General features: G+C 36.1%; 1 protein-coding gene across 3 annotated transcripts in view; it reads left to right on the forward strand.

The window, feature by feature from the left end:
• Cdc27 (cell division cycle protein 27) overlaps positions 1–18708 on the forward strand; it is a 472030-nt gene that overhangs the window by 118763 nt on the left and 334559 nt on the right. For all 3 annotated transcript variants that reach the window (XM_090389309.1, XM_090389310.1, XM_090389311.1), the window contains exon 4: positions 2693–2857. In XM_090389309.1, the coding sequence (XP_090245435.1) occupies positions 2693–2857 (165 nt within the window). The remainder of the gene's footprint in view (positions 1–2692; positions 2858–18708) is intronic.

The following is an 18708-nucleotide window of genomic DNA, read 5'->3' on the forward strand; positions in this document are numbered from 1 at the left end:
AGAACAATGGTACACAACACTACACATCCTTCCACTCCCCACACACTTTAAATCTCTGGCCTTCACAGAGTTCTGTGCTACGCAAACAGAGTATATAACGCGGAGGTGGGGGGGGGGAACCCCTGGTGCCGTCAGACAACTAAAACACTTTGCACTTATAAGTTCATTTCATTATATAAGCTGTATTATGTATAAACTGTATGTTTGTTGATATTAATATGCCAAATCACTGACAAGTAAGGTTTTACAAGCTGTAGTTATTAACTGGCGCACTATGGCCATAGTTGCCGATGCACCCAATGAATCCCGAAACAAGCAAACAACAACAGCTGTAGTTATTAACATTCTAAGATCAACATTGCTAAACAGTTGGCATTTCTAAAAGTACACTGTTTACCATTCTAAAAGATTGCAAAACGATTGCAAGCTTAGAGAAATTTGCTGCACCGAGTAGGATCAGCACATGAAAAGCAAAGTATCTGGATCTTGAAAAGGTACTATTCTTGGAATGGCTAATGACGTTGTGTGCAAAAAATGTTTCCAGAAATAAATCTTTTAAGAACTAAGGATGAACAGTTTGCATTTGGATGAAGATATCAAGTCTTCCAATGGATGGTTCCAGAAATTTAAGATTCATCATGGACAGTTTTCAAAAACGTTTGTGGCAAAAGTGCATTTGTCAATTCTACAAAGGAATGGAAGGAGAATCATTTAAAAATGTTTTGCTGACATGCAACCAGAATTATGTCTTCAGTGCTGACGAAACTTAACTTTTTTTTAAAAAAATATTTTAGTTGCCATCAGATAAAAGGTGAGAAATGTAGTGGTGGAAAAAAGGGCAGTAGAATGGATTATTGTTTTCCTAGTAGCAAAAGTATCTACCACAGAGAACTTCCTCTCTGTGGCAGAGAGAAATTTTCCATTGAGAAAGTCCAGAAACTCTAATGAAGATGTTGTTTGAAGATGTTGCTGACTATGTATCAAGCAAGCTAAAGGACTCTTGGATGTCATCAGACAAAGAATGGATCAGACTTAGATCACTAAATGGGCAGGGAGAATAGAAAAAAATTGGTGTTTGTAGATAACTGCATCCCCTCATTGCCAAGTGAATGGCCTATGTGTAATTGCCATTGTATATCTATCATTTAATATGACATCGGCTCTTCAGCCACTTGGTCAAGGCATAATCCATTGCTTTGAAGAAAAACTATTGAAGAATGCTATTATGCAGAATAGTGCTATCTCAAAATCAAATCAGTGCAAAATTGATGTGCTCCAGACAATGTATTTATGTTTCAGCATGGAATGAAATTGTACAACAATATTATCTTTTGTGTCCTTAAAAGATAATATCTGTTCTTCAATGTCATCTACTTTTGTCCCTGGCAGACATAACCTAGTCCTGTCCTTGTGCAATATATTTCCCTTTTCCCTGACAATGGAGTGACCAACACTAACAACCTCCTGTCAGACAAGTGCATTCTGCCTTGGAGATTGCTGTTATGTTGTCTGATGTGTAAGTGTGAGCTCTAACATTGAGTTGGCGCCCCCGTAGCCAGGTGGGAAGGAGCAGCAGTGCGTAGCACACCTGCTCCTTCCCTTAATTGATTAGACCGAGGTTCGAGCCCATCACCACCAAATACGGAGGATGCGGAAAGGTCAGGGAATGACCACCACATATCCCGGAGCAATATGGCCTTAGTTGCTAATGCTCCTAAAAACCCAAATAACTAACTAACTAACATTGACTTGGGCAGTTGAGAGCTTGATGGACCCCCATTTTAATAAATAGCTGTATCACTTCCTGTTCCATAAAGTCGGCAAACATTTGACAAGTTGCACATTTTGTTAGGCTGTGATACGTTGGAGAATCGACCACTTCAGTTCTCTGAGCCACAGCACTCGCGCTTCTTTTTGCCCAATTGCTTTGCTGCTCTAGTCTGGGCCATGATTTCTCTTTAAATACATTGTAATTGATTAACAATGAAAATTAATAAATTTATTGGCAATACTACATAAGCTAATAGATTCCTAAATACAGTGATCTATATTACGCTGTCACGTTTTACTTTATGCTATAAGTTCAAGATATACTTTACACTATACTGTTATGATCGCAGCATTAAAGTAGTTATATCTTTACTAAAAAGTAGAATTTCTTAGCTTAACAAAATGATATATGTCCAACAAGTGATTATTATTATTAGCCATAAGGTGCAAGGAAGCCTGAGGCTTATGCTGCACCAGCCAAAAAAAAAAAAAAAAAAAAAAAATCCCATGTTACCCTGAGAGGGAGCGAGAGAGAGGGAGCGAGAGAGAGGGAGCGAGAGAGAGAGAGAGAGAGAGAGAGAGAGAGAGAGAGAGAGAGAAGTAGAAAAATTCTGTCCTGGCACTTCTAATATAATCTTGTAGCCAAGATAAGGAGGACAGATTTGTATATATTAGCCCTCATAAGCTCACACTGGAAACTAAGGAGTACTAATAACATAAAGTTATTATGGTTTTTAGTTAGGTGAAACAAAAATTGGAGGCGGTTCATTTGTGCTCACCTTATCAACATCTTGAAAGGTGTTGAAAATTTTTACAGTTTTTATATAATTGTATATTAGCCCTTAAAATTGTAAATGTATGCTATTTTTGATTCATTCTTTTCTTGCATACAAAATAAATGTTTATTTCTTTTTATATATAGGTATGCAGAAGCAGAATTTGCTCTTACTGGAAGTGCAATTGCTAGAACAAAAAATTTGGATGAATTATCAAATGAATTTGGAGACTGTGCATCATTTGCTATACAGTTATTAGGTGAAGTCTGCAAAAAAACTGAAAGGTTTTCTAAGGCTGGAGAAATGTTTAGGTGCTTTTTTTTTTTTTATAATTAACATTTAGTGCATTAATAACTCCTTTTTTCTTGTTATAACTTGTTTTAAGTAATACTTTTAAAATGTCAAAACAAAAAGCACAACCTAGTGATGTGGTTTTGTTGGATTATTATGAAGATCCTGATTATGAAGGGATCAGGATGATTATGAAGATCCTGATTATGAAGGGATCAGGATGATTATGAAGATCCTGATTATTTTAAACAGGTATTATGTAAATGCCATAAATATTCGGTTTTATTCACAAAAAGAAATAAATTTAACTAGATAGCATAATGAAAGTATAACAGGTATGCAAATAAATTTGTATGAAGTGTCTGTAAATTTATAAACTCATAACTGCAATGAAATACACCAGCCGTATATGACTGAAACTTGATTAAAATAATAATAAAATAAGAGAGGGTAATTTTTTATTTTTTGTAAAAATAAAATACAACTGTAGAGTTAAAAGCTATAGATTTTATATATTTTAACTTTATCCATTTCATTGCTTTTAACTTTACAGTGTCAGTGTATTTTATTTTTGCAAAAAAAAAAAAAAAAATCCTCTCTTATTTTATTATTTTAATAAAGTTTCAGTCGTATACAGTTGGTTTATTCCATTACAGTTATTATGACTCAGAACTTACCCAACTCCAGAAGCCTATTTGAAGAATTATAACCTTATAAAACATGAGAGAAACACTGAACAGAGTCACATATCTAGCGGTTACGTTACAAGACAGTGCTCTTCGAGTCAGATTGTTTCTTTGTTCAGGAGAAAGTACAACGGTTCAATTGTACTGTTTCACTTGTAGGAAAATATGTATTCTCTGCTCTTTGGGCACTCATTCACTGATTCAGAACTGTAGGAAGATTTGAAGATCATATGAGAAGATCCAATAACTGCAGTTATTAATAGTGCCATTTATCCAAAAACTTTAAGACTGTGTAAATAGAATGCTCTCTAAAACTTTGTCTACAGCTTTAGAGAGAATAAGTGAAGGCCCAGAGAGAATAAGTGAAGACTCAGAGAAGGCCCACTTCTCAGTGTTGCTTCAAGTACCCACAAAAATATAAATATATATTATTTTTTTCTTTTCTGAGTCTCATTAACCTGGCAGTTGTGATGAATCACCTGACAGGTGACCCCAAAAATAATGTTCCCATGTTAACTGTTAATCAATGGTTAAAATTCTGAAATTTTTTCTACCTTCCTAAATATAGTCAAACTTTACTGATAGTTTCTGAATTAATTTTTTATGATTTTCATGTAGAAATTGCATGTGAGAACTTACCCCTCAAGTGAGGTGCTCTCATATTTGCAACTATTTTGGCTTTTTGCTTAAGAAGTGGCATGGTGCTGTTGTTGTTGTTGCATTTTAGGTTACCTATTTTTTTTCTCCCTCTAGTTGAGTTAAACACTGCCATCTTACTCTAGTTGTTTTTGAAAGATTTATTGTTTTCGCATTGTGAAAACAATAAATCTTTCAAAAAAATTCTGCTTAATGTGAAAACTAAAGTTTTCACATTAAGCAGAATTTACAAACACTCCAGACATTTTCAGAAATAAATAAAAAAAAAAAAAAAAAAAAGTTGAATACCTGTTAGCTGACCCAACACCATTTATGCTTCATTTTGAGAGCCACCACCATCAGGTCCCACATGTATTTTTAGATTCCACTACACAGTGTGCAGGTGCCAGGCAGATGAATTCATTACTTCATTCTTTCTATTTTTCTGAAGAGATGATGCTGCAGTGGTATGTGAGCATGCATGGTGATTGATATATAGTGTCCATGCATCTTGCAGGCATTTGTTGAGGAGCCCTACTGCCATGAACATGATTGTGCTGAACATAGTAATGGTTTCAGAAAATGGTGCACTACTGCACAATATTGACACCTGCTTTCCTTTTCTCAGCATTTGTTCAAGAATTACACTGGTCACAGGATTTTTTTTTTTTTTTACCTCCAAAAATTTATCAGCTGTTTGCAGTCAATTTTTATGTATATATTTCAAAAATAATTTTAAAAAATTTGAATCATCACAATTTTTATATGCACAAGTTTTGCATTTAACCCATAATACGTATATCTTGTTTCAGTGTAAGGAAGCAGATATGACACTGATCTGTTGTATTAACCGCAAATAATGTTTGCCTGTGCTCATAGATGTTAGTAATGTTGGTTAGGGTTAACATGTTCAACCTTGTCTGCCTGCCTCCCACCTCTTTCAGTAATGGAAAGAAAGTTGTAGCATGAGTGCATGTTCAGTTTATCTGCGTATCTGTTGCATATTGTTTGTTTCTTCTGTGTTTTGCTTAGCAGTGTATTCTGGAATGTTTAAGCAGAAGAAAAGGAAGTGTTTGAATCACCTAACAGTTTCTGCTACCTGTATAGATTGTTTACAACAAAAACTCAGAGGAAGAATATTACTGTAGAATATTACAGTATTACTAAGCATGCGTATTCTCTGACTTTGGTTGTGAGATTGGTGATAAGGATAGAGCTTGGGCTGCACTTATGCTTTTTAACAAATTCTTTTATTAAAAAGGATTTGTTAAAAAGTTTTGTGTTATCCTTTTTAACAAAGTTTTTAACAAATCAGCTAACTGGCAAAACTTAAAAAGTTTTGCCAGTTAGCTGATTTGCTGTTCTGTGGTGTGGCGAGAACCATGCAACCACATTGATGATTGCTATTTCTGCATGACAAAAACAGTTGTGCTTGCTCAGAAAAAGCAAGCACAACATCAAATATCTTAACATCATTTGCAATAAGGCTTATTTCACATAATGACCTATTGATAGCAGTGCCCCTAAAATAATGGGATAGTTGTGGGTGATGAATATAGTGTGGATTTGTATGTTTAAAACTTTGTTAGACCATCCACTTCAACAGATTTGAACTACTATCAGCCAGAAATTTATACCACACGACACTTAATTTTGACAAGAAGAGTTAATGATTTAGAGCAAGCAGAATTAGTTGCCTGAAATTTCAGGCAACTAGTTACCTGAAGCAGGAACTAAAATTACAGTATATTAAAAATGTTACCAAGTGTTTTCAAAATATTTCATCATGAAGGAGAGTTGAGTGAACTGGGTATTGAACACAGTCTTAATGAATGGCATGTATTTATTGATGGTTCAAAATTAAGTTTAAAAGTAGTTTTGCTGCTCAGTGGAAATACATTCCCGGCAGTTCCTCTGCTTCATGCTGTTGGTTTGAAAGAAACATATGAAAGTATGTCTAGATCCTGAATGCAATAAAGAACCATGACTATGCTTGGAATGTTTGTGATAATTTTAAGGTAACTTAATTACTCAAAGTGAAGTTTCACAAAGTACTGTTTTTGTTTAATAGTTGTGGAGGCGCCTCCGTAGCCAGGTGGGCAGGAGGATGCGGAAAGGTCAGGGAATGACGACCGCATGTCCCCGGAGCAATATGGCCTTAGTTGCTAATGCTCCTTAAAACCAAATAACAAACAAACAAACAATAGTTGTTGTGGAACAGTTGTGCAACAGAAAAAAAAATTGTTCAGCAGCGGAAAAAGAAGGTGGAATTTTTACCACGAATAAAATACAGCAGGTCCTCATTATGACGCAGTTCACTTTACACTGATTTGCTATAATGCTGTTCTTATATTATAACCTGTAATGCTGTCACAAATTACTATAACGCTATTTTACAAATTGCATTTTGGCATATTTAACGAAATCGGTTCATTTGATGGAGTCAATAGCTTGAAAATGAATAGCAAAACAACATTAAAACGTTTCCCAAGCTGACTTGAGAAATTTTCCCACTCTCAGTGACATTTTCTCGCACGCTAATTTAATTGCAGTTTAGTGACTTATTACGCAGTTCCGAGACAACATTTTAAAAAATGATCAAGTATATTGCTTGTAATATTTGCGTTATATGCATTTATCCAAAGTCTAGCCATCACTCAGTACAGTATTAGACATCGTGCATAACGGACAGTTCACTTGAACATTGTATCATAATTAATGCAACAAAGGCAGTTAAATTTTCAAAGAGTTAATAATGATGGATAAGAATGAAAAAGTAAAAATGTCTGGTCACATTTTCTTACATTTGTAGTACGAAGACTACAAATGTAAGAAAAAGACTGAATTTGAAAATTAAATTAGACGTTTTGAAGCGAATTGATTCCAGTCAACGACAAGTGGATGTGTGCCATAATTTAGGACTGGCAAGTTTAACTGTAAGAACATTTATAAAAAATAAAGAATTAATTTTAGCAGTGGGAAAGACAGCTGTTCCACTGCAAGCAACTAGGGCGAGACAGGCTATTAGGATTGAAATGGAGAGACTTTAACTAATTTTATTGAAGATAATATCCAATGCAGAATTCAGTTAAGTTAAATATTATAAAAAAGAGAGAGAGAGAGAGAGAGATTAGCCTATATAATGATCTGAAGAAAACTCACCTAAAAAAAAAAAAAAAAAAAATGTGGAACCATTTAAAACTAGTAAGGGCTGGTTGAATAGATTTAAAATCCAGGGAGAAGCCGCAAGTGCAGATCAAGGAGTCGAAACTCAAAAAAGAACTTGTTAAAATTATTGAAGAGGGGTATTATGTGTTATACTTCTCAACAAGTTTTTAACTTAGATGAATCGGGACCTTTTTGGAAACGAATGCCTAAAAGAAGTTTCATATTGAAAGAAGAAGAAAAAACATGCCAGGTTTAAAAGCGACAAAAGATCAGTTGACTTTATTGTTGGGTGGTAATGCTGCGGGGGATTTAAAGAAGAGTGCCAAAGTACAACCCAAAATTGACACATTTTTCATGATTAAATTCATCTATTAAATTCATGATTTTAATTGGAATTTTAAGTTTAATTTTGATACGTAAGTAATTACCACATAATTATATACGTATGTAATGCAGAATATTTTATATGTACAAATATTTGAATATTAAATATTTTGACCGACATTTGTGCATCATTTCACTACCGTTTATTATTGATTAGGAAATCAATAATAAACATGGCACCGACTGCAACTCACAAATACATGTATTACCTTATGGGAATGCAGTTCTTGCTTAGTGCAGATTCACTTAGCGCTCTGTTTTTCTGGAACGAATTATCAGTGTTAAGTGAGGGTCACCTGTATGCTCCATTGGTTGAACCAGAAAAGGTTCTTCTTCCACCTTTGCATATACAACTTGGATTAATAAATAATTTGTTAAAGCTCTGGATAAAGAAGGAAGTGGATTCTGGGAAGTGTTTTCCAGTTTAACAAATGCAAAATTGAAAGGAGGAATTTTCACTGGGCCTCAAATTAAGAAACTCCTCAAAGATGATGTATTTGAAACAGCTGCAGGATACTGAACTAATAGATTTATGATAGTTTAAAGCAGTTGTGCATGGGTTTCCTGGAAGAAGGAAAGAAGATAATTATGAATGTCTGCTCCCAACTGTACTGCAATGATGTGAAAGATATGTGTAGCCAAAATGTCTTTGAAAATTCATTTTCTTCATTCACATCTTGGTTTTTCCTCAAAAATTGGGAGCTGTAAATGAGGTGAGCAAGGAGAACACTTTCAGGAATATCCATGATGGGAAAAAAGGTACCAAGGTATCCATGACGGGAAAAGAGGTACCAAATATTGCCATGATGGGAGATTATTGCTGGCTTCTTAAGGGGGAAAGCAAAATGCACTGTAAAAAAAAAAGCTCTCTGAGTGCAAACATTTCTATAGAAATAAAATGTATGTAGTACATTATATGTTTGATTAAAGGATTCTAAAATGAATAAGATCCAACTTGTTTATAATGCATATTCATCACTGTATGATATTTGAAATTGGCTGTTCACTGAATTCTAAATTCTCAGTGTATCTTTCAGTGTTGACACATGGCATAATTTTGATGTTTTTGGAATCAGTAGATTAATTTCCTTTAGAATCTGCAGCTTTTGCTCTGGAGCTATAAAGAAAAATAAAATAAATAAATTTTGCAGCTCCAGATCTTACCCCATCTGATTTTTGGTTCTGGAGATATATAAGTGAGGGTATACTGAGACAATCCCCACTGACTTGATAATTATCTGAAAATAGGCATTTGTTGGAATTGTTCAGCTGTGCCTGAGATATTTAATATCATTGTATGCAGTGAGAATGATATATTAAACATTTGAGTACATGATTTGTGCATTTCTTAACAGTTTTGGTGTGTCTGTTGTGTGACTCTCTAGCTGACTTTTTCTATCAAATAAAACCTTGTGTTTATGGAAGTGGTTTTGTATGTCTCTTTCTCTGATTAGCTGATTTGTTATGCAATTCTTGTTTGAAAGCATCAGATATTAACTTGTATAATTACCTTGTATTATTGATGACATCAAATTTGTCAAGATTTTTGAACTCCATTATAAATTTTATTTTACAGTTTTTCTTGCTGATCGCATTATTTAGTTTATTATTCAAATCAAGCAAGTATTTCAAAAGTTGATTGAATAAACAACTGTTGTTAACTAAACATTTCTTGTAAGTGTATCTGAATTATAGATAGTGTGTTTAACTGAATATAAATAGTGCTATAAATAATACTGTAATTATTTTAGGATTATAAGACTCACTACCTATTAGTATTTAACGACTATTAAATCCTAGTAGGCCTGCTGCATCTGAGAAAAGGTGAACTCTCAAAGCAGAAGCATGCAATTTTTAATGAGAGCACATTTGAGCAGACATTTGAGTAGACCATGGTTCAAGCCCTGTGTGACTGCTAAATATGGTTAATGATTGTATTCATTGTCTACATGATTAATTGAACATTTCTCCATAATCATGGCTAAGGATTTGCTTGCCTCTCAGCTACTTCCTTTAATATAATTGGATATATGCCATCGACCCCAGGTGCCTTTTTTTTTGTTTAGCTGCATCAGTTTCTCCTCCACTCTTCTCTCAGTTATCACATCATTTAGCTTCCTGAAATTTCATATACTTTTGGCATGACTATCCTTCAAAAATTACTTGTATATGAATATAGATAAAAATATCTATACATTTTATCAGCAACCTGAGCAGGATCAACTGTTATACCATTCATATGTAATGGCCAGTGTGATTCATATCTTTCCATATGGTATTTATATAAGTAGTCTTTGCTGCTTTTTTTTTTTTTTTTTTTTTTCTTTTGCCTTATTCTCCAGAGAATTCTTGTGATCTGCCTTAGCTTGTCTAACCCACAGAGTGGGTTACATAAGCTAAGGCAGATAATCTAACACCTTCTTCTTCTTCTTCTTCTTCTTCTTCTTGGTCCTTAGCTGGCAGCTGGGGGTGGCGGTTGGCCACGCAACCAGTATGCTGCTGTAGGTGCCGCAGGGTTTCGGACTTGCTCTCTGATGTTCTTCCATACTTTACAATCCATGGCGTCAGTCCTGGCCTGGTTAAGGTCGAGACGTCGGCTCTTCAAGTCATTTTCCACTTGCTTGCCCACGTTTTTCTAGGCGCGGTCCGTTGGATGCTCCATTGGGTGGGTCGTTGTCTCCAAAGGAGTGTGGATGGTATTCTGTTCGTGCCCATTCTACATACGTGGCCAAACCATCTAAGCCTTCACTTCTGGATTTGGTCGGCAATGGTTGGTTGCTGTTGGCATCTGATGCGGATGGTATCATTAGTGATGCGGTCACGAAGTGAGATTCCCAAAATCTGCCGCAGGCATCGCATTTGGAATACCTCAAGTTTGTTTAAATCTAGCTTGAGACAAATCCATGTTTCTGATCCGTAAAGGAGAATGGGCAGGATCAAAGTCCGGAAGAGTCGGATTTTAGTCTTTGAGGAAATGTTGGTCCTCTTCCACAGAACACCATTTGAGCGAGGCGAACGCAGTGGCCGCCTGTCCAATTCTGCTGTGGATTTCCATGGTAGATGCAACTTTCTTCTCCTGGACCAGCGACCCAAGGTATTTAAAGTCCTGTACTTGCTCGATCTGGACGCCATCGAGATAGATGGCTTGCGACCCATCTGTTGTCAGGGCCTTTGTCTTATCAGCATTGATCTTCAAACCGTATGGCCGGGCAATGCGGGCAATGTCGTAGAGAATGTCCGTGGCTTCGGAGTCATTACCAGCAAAGATAGCACTATCATCAGCAAACATCAGGTCAGTCACATAGTGATCCTTGTCATATTGTATGCCCCCCGCCTGTTTCTGAATGCTTGCCTCATAATGGCGTCGACCATGATGTTGAAAAGCAACGGGGAGGCTACATCCCCTTGGCGGACTTCAGTTTGGATGGTAAATTCCTCAGATAAATCGTTCTGGATGTGCACCTGGCTGGTTAAACCGTTGTATGCAGTTTGGAGGAGTGTGATGACTTTTCGAGGTACATGTTCGACCTCTAGTAGTTTCCATAAGGCAGGCCGATGGACAGAGTTGAAAGCAGACTTAAAGTCAATGAAAACAATGACAGTTCGCTGTCCACACCGGATCCTCTCCTCCATCAGCTGACGGATGGCAAAGATTTGATCACAGCATCCTCGCCCGGGTCTAAATCCCACCTGTTCTTCTCGACTGGTTTGCTCACGATGTTTTTGCAGCCTTGACTGGATGATCTTCATAAAGACCTTTCCGATGATGGAAAGGAGGCTGATGCCACGGTAGTTCTTGCAATCCCGGTTATCACCTTTCTTGTGGATCGGTACGATAATGGCTTTCCTCCATGTTAGCGGAATTTGTTCAGTGCACCAGATGGTTTTGAGGAGTGAGTGTAGTCGGCGAAGCAGTACATTTCCCCCGGCTTTGATCGCTTCTGTGGTGACTTGGTCCACTCCTGGTGCCCTGCCATTCTTTAGGGATTGTATGGCTGCTTTCACTTCTTCTACTGTAGGCTCAACATCGACCATGGAGACTTCAGGGGGGATCGTTCGATAGTGCGGCTTCAGGCGGTCCCTGAAGTGGGTCGTGATTATACAATGCTTTGAAGAATTCACTCCACTGTTGCAGGCGTTTGGACGGTGATCGCATGAAGGTCCCATCAGCATTCTTGATGTTGTCACTAGTCAATTTGGTCTTTCCACTCAGACATCTGAGGGTGCGGTAGAGAGTGCGATACTCGTTCTTGGATGCCGCCACTTCAAGATCGTCTGCCACTTGGTTCCAGTATGCTTCTCTTTCCGCTGTCATCCTCTGTCGGACTTCTCGGTTTAGCTGCCGGTACCGTTCAAAGTCGACCAACTTTGACCTAATAATTCATAAGACCTAATAATTTATAAGCATCCCATACATTTTTATTCTCTACCACTAGTCTCATAAGCTCATCTGACATCTATTTAGGTCTGAGCATTGAACAGTATCTCTTTGTTTGTATAAAAAAGCATAGTAGCCCCTACAGTTACTTTCCTGAATGCTTCCTATTTAGAATTCCCTGTTGGTAACATCATCAGTTGGTCACATTGAATAGATTTTTAAAATTGCCTGAGACCGTTGTAGTTGCCTTTATGAAAGCAAATGTTGTAGTTGCCTTTATGAAAGACACTACAGATTCAGAGAGAAAAAGAAAAGCAATATCGATAAACAGAGGCTGATTGGGTCAAAAATTCTTAGCCGGAAAAATTTATAGTGGCCTCATACCACGGTTTATGGCCAAAATCACACCAGCCTCCGGCCCACCGGGGTTTCCCCGGTAAGGCTTATGGCCAGTCTGCCACTGTCGATAGCGAAAAAATATGAAACTGTGAAACGCTTTGAGCGAAATGAAAGACCATGTGATATTGCATGTGCTACAGACCTAAATGAGGCAACGCCGAGAATTACAAAGAATGCAGAGAAAATAAAAACAACTTTCATAGCAGGAAAACTCAAAGTGTAATTAAAATCCATTAGATTAAGACACAAAGAATTGGAAGAGATGCAATGGTATCAACTGTTTGGATAGAAAATAAAACAAAAAACAAGTTTGCTTATGATAGAAGCAAAAGCATTAGCAATATTTTATTATGTAATAGTTGTAATAGAATACGTATGTATTTTATTACAATTATTTATTGTGTTTGGTAATGTTTTGGTTACAAATGTGTGTTCAACCTTGGGTGGTCGGCACCTAACCCTATTTTTCCCATAGGGCCTGTTGTTTATATTGCACGATTTTGCATTGCACGATGGTTTCTAGGAACACAACTATCGTGCTATACGAGGACTGACTGTATTTTTAATTTTAATAGTTAATAGCTTTAGGATTTATTTAAGCCTTAGTGTAGACATTAACATAACATTTCGGATATACAGAGATACAAAGACATCTCCTTCCAAATTGCAAAAACCTACCCAATCCAGGGCCATTACTAATATACGGACGGGAACTTGCGCCTCGGGATTACCTGAGCACCAACTGTATTTTCTTCAGTTATATTTTTTTCACTGTCCTTCCCCTGAAATTCTTCAACACTCTGAGCTATTAGTGCAATACGAGGGCAGGAGTGTCTGTTGCTATCCTAAGTACTTTCCTAACTTTGCTTCCCATTAGCTAGACATGGACTGCTTATGGAAACAACATACATTTAGATAAATTAATACAAAATATAAACTTACTAGACCTAAATATATACTTACTGCTTATGGAAACAACTTATGGACTGCTTATGGAAACAACAACATACTTACTTACTTATATATATATTATTATATATATAATGTGTGGTTTTGTAACATAAATAAAGTGTCTGTGAAAATGGAAATGAAAAATATAAAGTGCCTGAACTAAGGGATAAGGTTTAAGGGATAGTAGAAACTGGAAGTGAAGTAATGATGAAAAAGTGAAAGAATTTGAAAAACCTTATACAAAAATGAACTGCGACTGAAGAAACAAACAATATACAAAAATAATTTTATACAAATAAATAAATAACACTGTATTCGGGTATGGGAGGGCAATTTTACCAAGAGGTCGAAACAAGAGATGGCAAATATGCAAAATCTGAATACAGTAAATGAAAAGATGAAACATAGCCAGGAATTTCATTAGGGGACTACTTCTGACCATGATAGTCAATGAATGCTCTGACTATTCTGCATCCTATCACTATTTTCGCCTTCTTTTGACCATCTTTTTCTCCCCTTCCCACTCCAAGAATTTTACCATTCCCTTATACCATTTGCTTGTCAACACTTTTTGATCAAATTTCTCTGCTTGTATATTTGAATTTTTTCATTTTTTAACCACGTTAATTTAATTACTTTTTACTCCTTCTGCACGGTACAAACATTTGTGTTATATTTCGCGCTACACTTTTGTAAATTTGTATTAAATTTAAAAATTACATTATTAACTTAATTTTTACACTGCATAGGGACTACCTTGTCTGTTAGTATTATGATAAAGGCTGCATATTTGCTCCCACCCTTTTTCTAATGCTATAGACAAGTTTTGAAATGCTGTGCCTGATATGTGGTCAGGAGTAGTCCTCTGATGAAATTCCTTGCTATGTATTATCTTTTCATTTACTGTATTCAGATTTTGCATATTTGGCATCCCTAGATTTGACCTCTTGCTAAAATTGCCCTCCCATATCTGAATACAGTGTTATTTATTTATTTATTTGTATAAAATTATTTTTGTATATTGTTTGCTTCCTCAATCGTAGTTCATTTTTGTACTAGGTTTTTCAATTTCTTTACACTTTCACCACTACTTCATTTCCACTTTCTACTATCCCTTAAACTTCTCTTAGTTTAGGCACTTGGTGTATTTTTCATTTTCACAGACACTTTATTTATGTTACAAACCACACATTATTTATATCCTTTTGCTTCCTTTACTGCTGCGTTGTGTGTTTTGGAGCATTAGACATTTGATAACTCATGTTATCTTCCCTTTGCTTCTTAACAGTTTAATATTACTACTATATTTCAGTATCAAGTTTTCACCTCCTACCGAGTTAATTTTATATGAATTTTATATCTCCTATTAAGTTTAAGTTATATGTATTAAGTTGTAATGTTACGTTTGTAAATCTAAGTAGCCATAATAGATAATAAATTTAACTATCTATTTCGACCTACATGGTTCGAACTCTCGTGCTATCTATTTGCGATGTTATATCTACGCCAGATCACCGATTCAAAAATCTATGAATATTACTGTTGTACGTTTTGGTCTACGTGATAGGTTAATTTATTAAAACATGTAAGTAGTGCTAAAATTTATAGTTTATAATCCTCTGCTGATACTGATTACACTGCTATCAAGTTACGTAGAAACTTCTAGTATCTGCTATATCGCTAAGAAAATAATGACGGCAGAATTCGAAAGCTACTATCGATACAATGCCAAGTAAAGAATAAATAAACCAAATCAATGAGAAAATCACAAAAAAATACTATACTACTAAATTTAAATCAAACTTTATAGAAAAACAATAAGATAATCCACTTAGTGGTTTTGAACACTTCTGGCTCCCACTACTAGCCTTGTCAGCAGAATCTGCTTTTTAGATTTTCGGGTGCTAAACACGGAAATGGTACTTAAAATGGCAGATTGGCTCTTGTTCTCGTAAAAAATAGTTTTTTTTATATTTATACAAGGTATTTTTTATTTTTATGGTTGTATTATGTAGCTATGAACACTCCTGTATCAAACACAAGATCTTTTCGCCTTTTGATTGTATTCAGCTTCGGGAGCATCCCTTTTTACCATCCAACAATAATTGTTTAACATGACAGCACTCCGTTTGCTTTTGTTCCATTGCTGCAATGTCTTGATGGAAGCACTCACCATGTTCGTCGCCGATGGCATCATGTGTGGGAACAAACCAAAGTCTCAGTGCAAGAAATGCATCTTCAATGACATGTTGCACCCCAGTTTTTTGTAAGGAGTAATGAGGTATTACTTCTTAACAACTGGAACTTGCGGGTTGGTCACACACACCAGCAAGACTTTTTTGGATTTATTGGGTGTTTGTTTTCTACAGCAGCATGTTCAAGAGTCAACCAGAGGGAGTAATACTCTTGATCTGATTATCAACAGTTATTCTTCATGCATTAGGAATCTGCAGATAAAGGAACCACTAGGTGACAGTGATCACAGTGTACAGTGTACTGATGTGGGATTTACTTAAAGATGTAACTACCATTAGGGGTAAAGGGAAGGGTTTTTGCTTTCATAAAGGTAATTACACTGGTCTCAGAGATTTATTAAATTTTATACAGTGGGACCAACTGACGATGTTACCAACATCAAATTCTAAATGGGAAGCATTCAAGGAATTAATCTTGGAAGCTACTAGGCTTTTCATACCAATTAAGAAGTACTGTCCAAGGTTTTGGCCTAAATGGATGTCAGATGAACTAATGAGACTTATGGCACAGAAGAAAAATGCATTGGATGCATATTATTATTATTAATAGTAGTAAATGATATAAGAAAGCAAGCTTATAAGGCACCAGGCAAAAAAAAAAAAAAAAAAATACCAACGTCAGCTGTCCATCCCTTCCAATAGTTTACCTAATTCTTTCTTGAATTTATTCAAACAACCTATTTCCACAACAACAGATGGATGTTTTTCCCAACAATCCACCATCTGCTGGCCAAAGGCAAACTTTTATAATTTATCCTGCAACCATCCTTCCTCAATTTGAATTTATGCACCCTTGTGTGTGGTCTCAGCTGGAAATATCCAACCCCAGTATATTCAATGCCTACAAGTTTTCACTATTGCTATTGTTTTGCTGGTGAAACCAGCGATAATATCAATGGTGAAAACTGTTTATGGAGCAGATACAGCAAAAAAACTAAAATCAGTACCACTTTCCAGTAATACTATTAAATGATGTTGAGCCAAAATGTCCTCTGACATTTTGGCTCAACTAGTTGTGATTCTGAAAAAAAGCTGGAAAATTTTCATTGCAGATCGATTGTACTGACAACTGAATTGATGAAAGAAAATAAACTGAAATGTCATTTGTATTTAGTTAATCCTAATCTTGTTGATAAGCCATTTGGTTATTGGAAATATAAATAACAAGCAAAAGAAAGTCAGATCATTTCACCCTCAACATTTTTAACTATTGCTACTGTTGCTGGCTCACCAGCCATAGTAGTAGCAATGATGAAAATTGTTTATGGAGCAGTTACAGCCAAATAACTAAAAGCAGTACCACTTTCCAATAATACTATTAAACGACAAATTGATCTCATGTCAGAGGACATTTTGGCTCGATTAGTTGTGGCTTTAAAAAAGTTGTGAAATTTTCATTGCAGATCAGTGAAGCTGTTGACATTGCATTGCAAATGTAAACTGACATTTGCAATGTCATGAAAACTCATGGTTTTCATGAGGTACAAAGGAGAGTGTCTTTTTGTAGGAATTTCTCTTCTGCGTGGCCATGTCAATGACCACCACTGGAGAAGACATTTTTAATATGGTGAATGATTTTCTCAAGAAACATTGCCTTGACTGGTTGAGCTGTATGGCTGTATACACACTGATATAGCTCTGTCTATGATGGGAAGTCATACAGGATTTGCAGGTAGAGTTAAGGCAGAAAATCGTGAACTTATCATAATTCACCAATTTTTTATATCAGGAAAATCTGGCTTCCCAGTGGTTGCAGCCAGAGCTACACGTTTCTTAAATGATGCTACCCTTATTGTGAATTTTATAAAGGCCAATGCTTTGAACTCATGCATTTTCCATAAAATGTGTGAAGAAATGGGATCACATCACCAGGATTTGTTTCACTCTGAATTCTGTTGGATTTCTTGAGGCATGATCCTGAAACAAGTTTGTGAATTGAGAACTGAAGTAAAAGTTTGCCTAGTGGAGAAGCATCCCTTTTCAAAAAAATTCAAGGATGCTGCTTGGCTGATAAAGTTGGCATACATAGCTGACATCTTCTCTCACTTGAATGAACTGAATTTAGAGATGCAGGACTGAAATAAAACTGTGGTTGACACCAATGAAATAATTGCTTCTTTTACAAAAAAATTTGGCCTGTGGAAAGAAAAAATAACCAAAGGAAAAACAGCTGCCTTTCCATCCCAGAATTGAGTGGGATGCTAGAAGATTCACGACACTTGTGATGCTGTCTGTTTTTGAGAGTTATTTGAAGAACCTTCAGGAAGAAATGAACAGATATATATATACACACAAGAAAATGTCAACACTTCAACAGTATAGTTGGGTCAGATATGTTTCTGGAAAGGTTAGTGACATTGGAGAAGATATTCCAGGATTTCTAGGAGAGCGGCCCCGGGTGCCAATTGATTGTGATCGAGCATTTTCTCTGTGCTTAATGTGTGATTATCCAAAAGTGATTTAGAGTTATTTTCCTGCCCTTAAGAAATTTATTTATTTATTTAATATCAGCTACTGTTACAAAAGTACTTGTACAGAGCAAGAAAGAAAAGCTACCTTTCTTTATTTTTCATATTTCTTTTACTAACACTTACTACTTTATGCTTGGTCACACCAGGCACTGCTCCTGCCTCCCCGTGGCGGGGCCGGAAATCTTGGCAGAAAAAGCTAATCTGCCAAGGGCCAAAAGGAACAAGCATGGACCAAAATACGTTTCTGCCTCTAGAGTCGACAAGCTCTTGGCCAGAGTTAGACATTGACCATAACACGTTGCAACCCAAGAGGTTGAAAACCACTTCCTCATTGACAAATTATCCTGCATTTCTTGTAATGCACTCTCTTGCAGATGAGCCTCTCAGTAAGCTCTCTCCATTCCTTATCCAGAAACTCCTGGAAAGTCTGACAGGATCTCCTAAGACAGTCAAGAGACTGCAATCAGGCAACCTTCTATTGGAAACAGTGAACTGTAGACATTCAGAGAAACTGTTAAAACTTATAAGCTTTGCTGGAATTCC

The sequence above is a fragment of the Mastigoproctus giganteus genome, chromosome 14, assembly GCF_048544385.1.
Source record: "Mastigoproctus giganteus isolate SK-2022 chromosome 14, ASM4854438v1, whole genome shotgun sequence".
NCBI classification, from domain to species: domain Eukaryota; kingdom Metazoa; phylum Arthropoda; class Arachnida; order Uropygi; family Thelyphonidae; genus Mastigoproctus; species Mastigoproctus giganteus.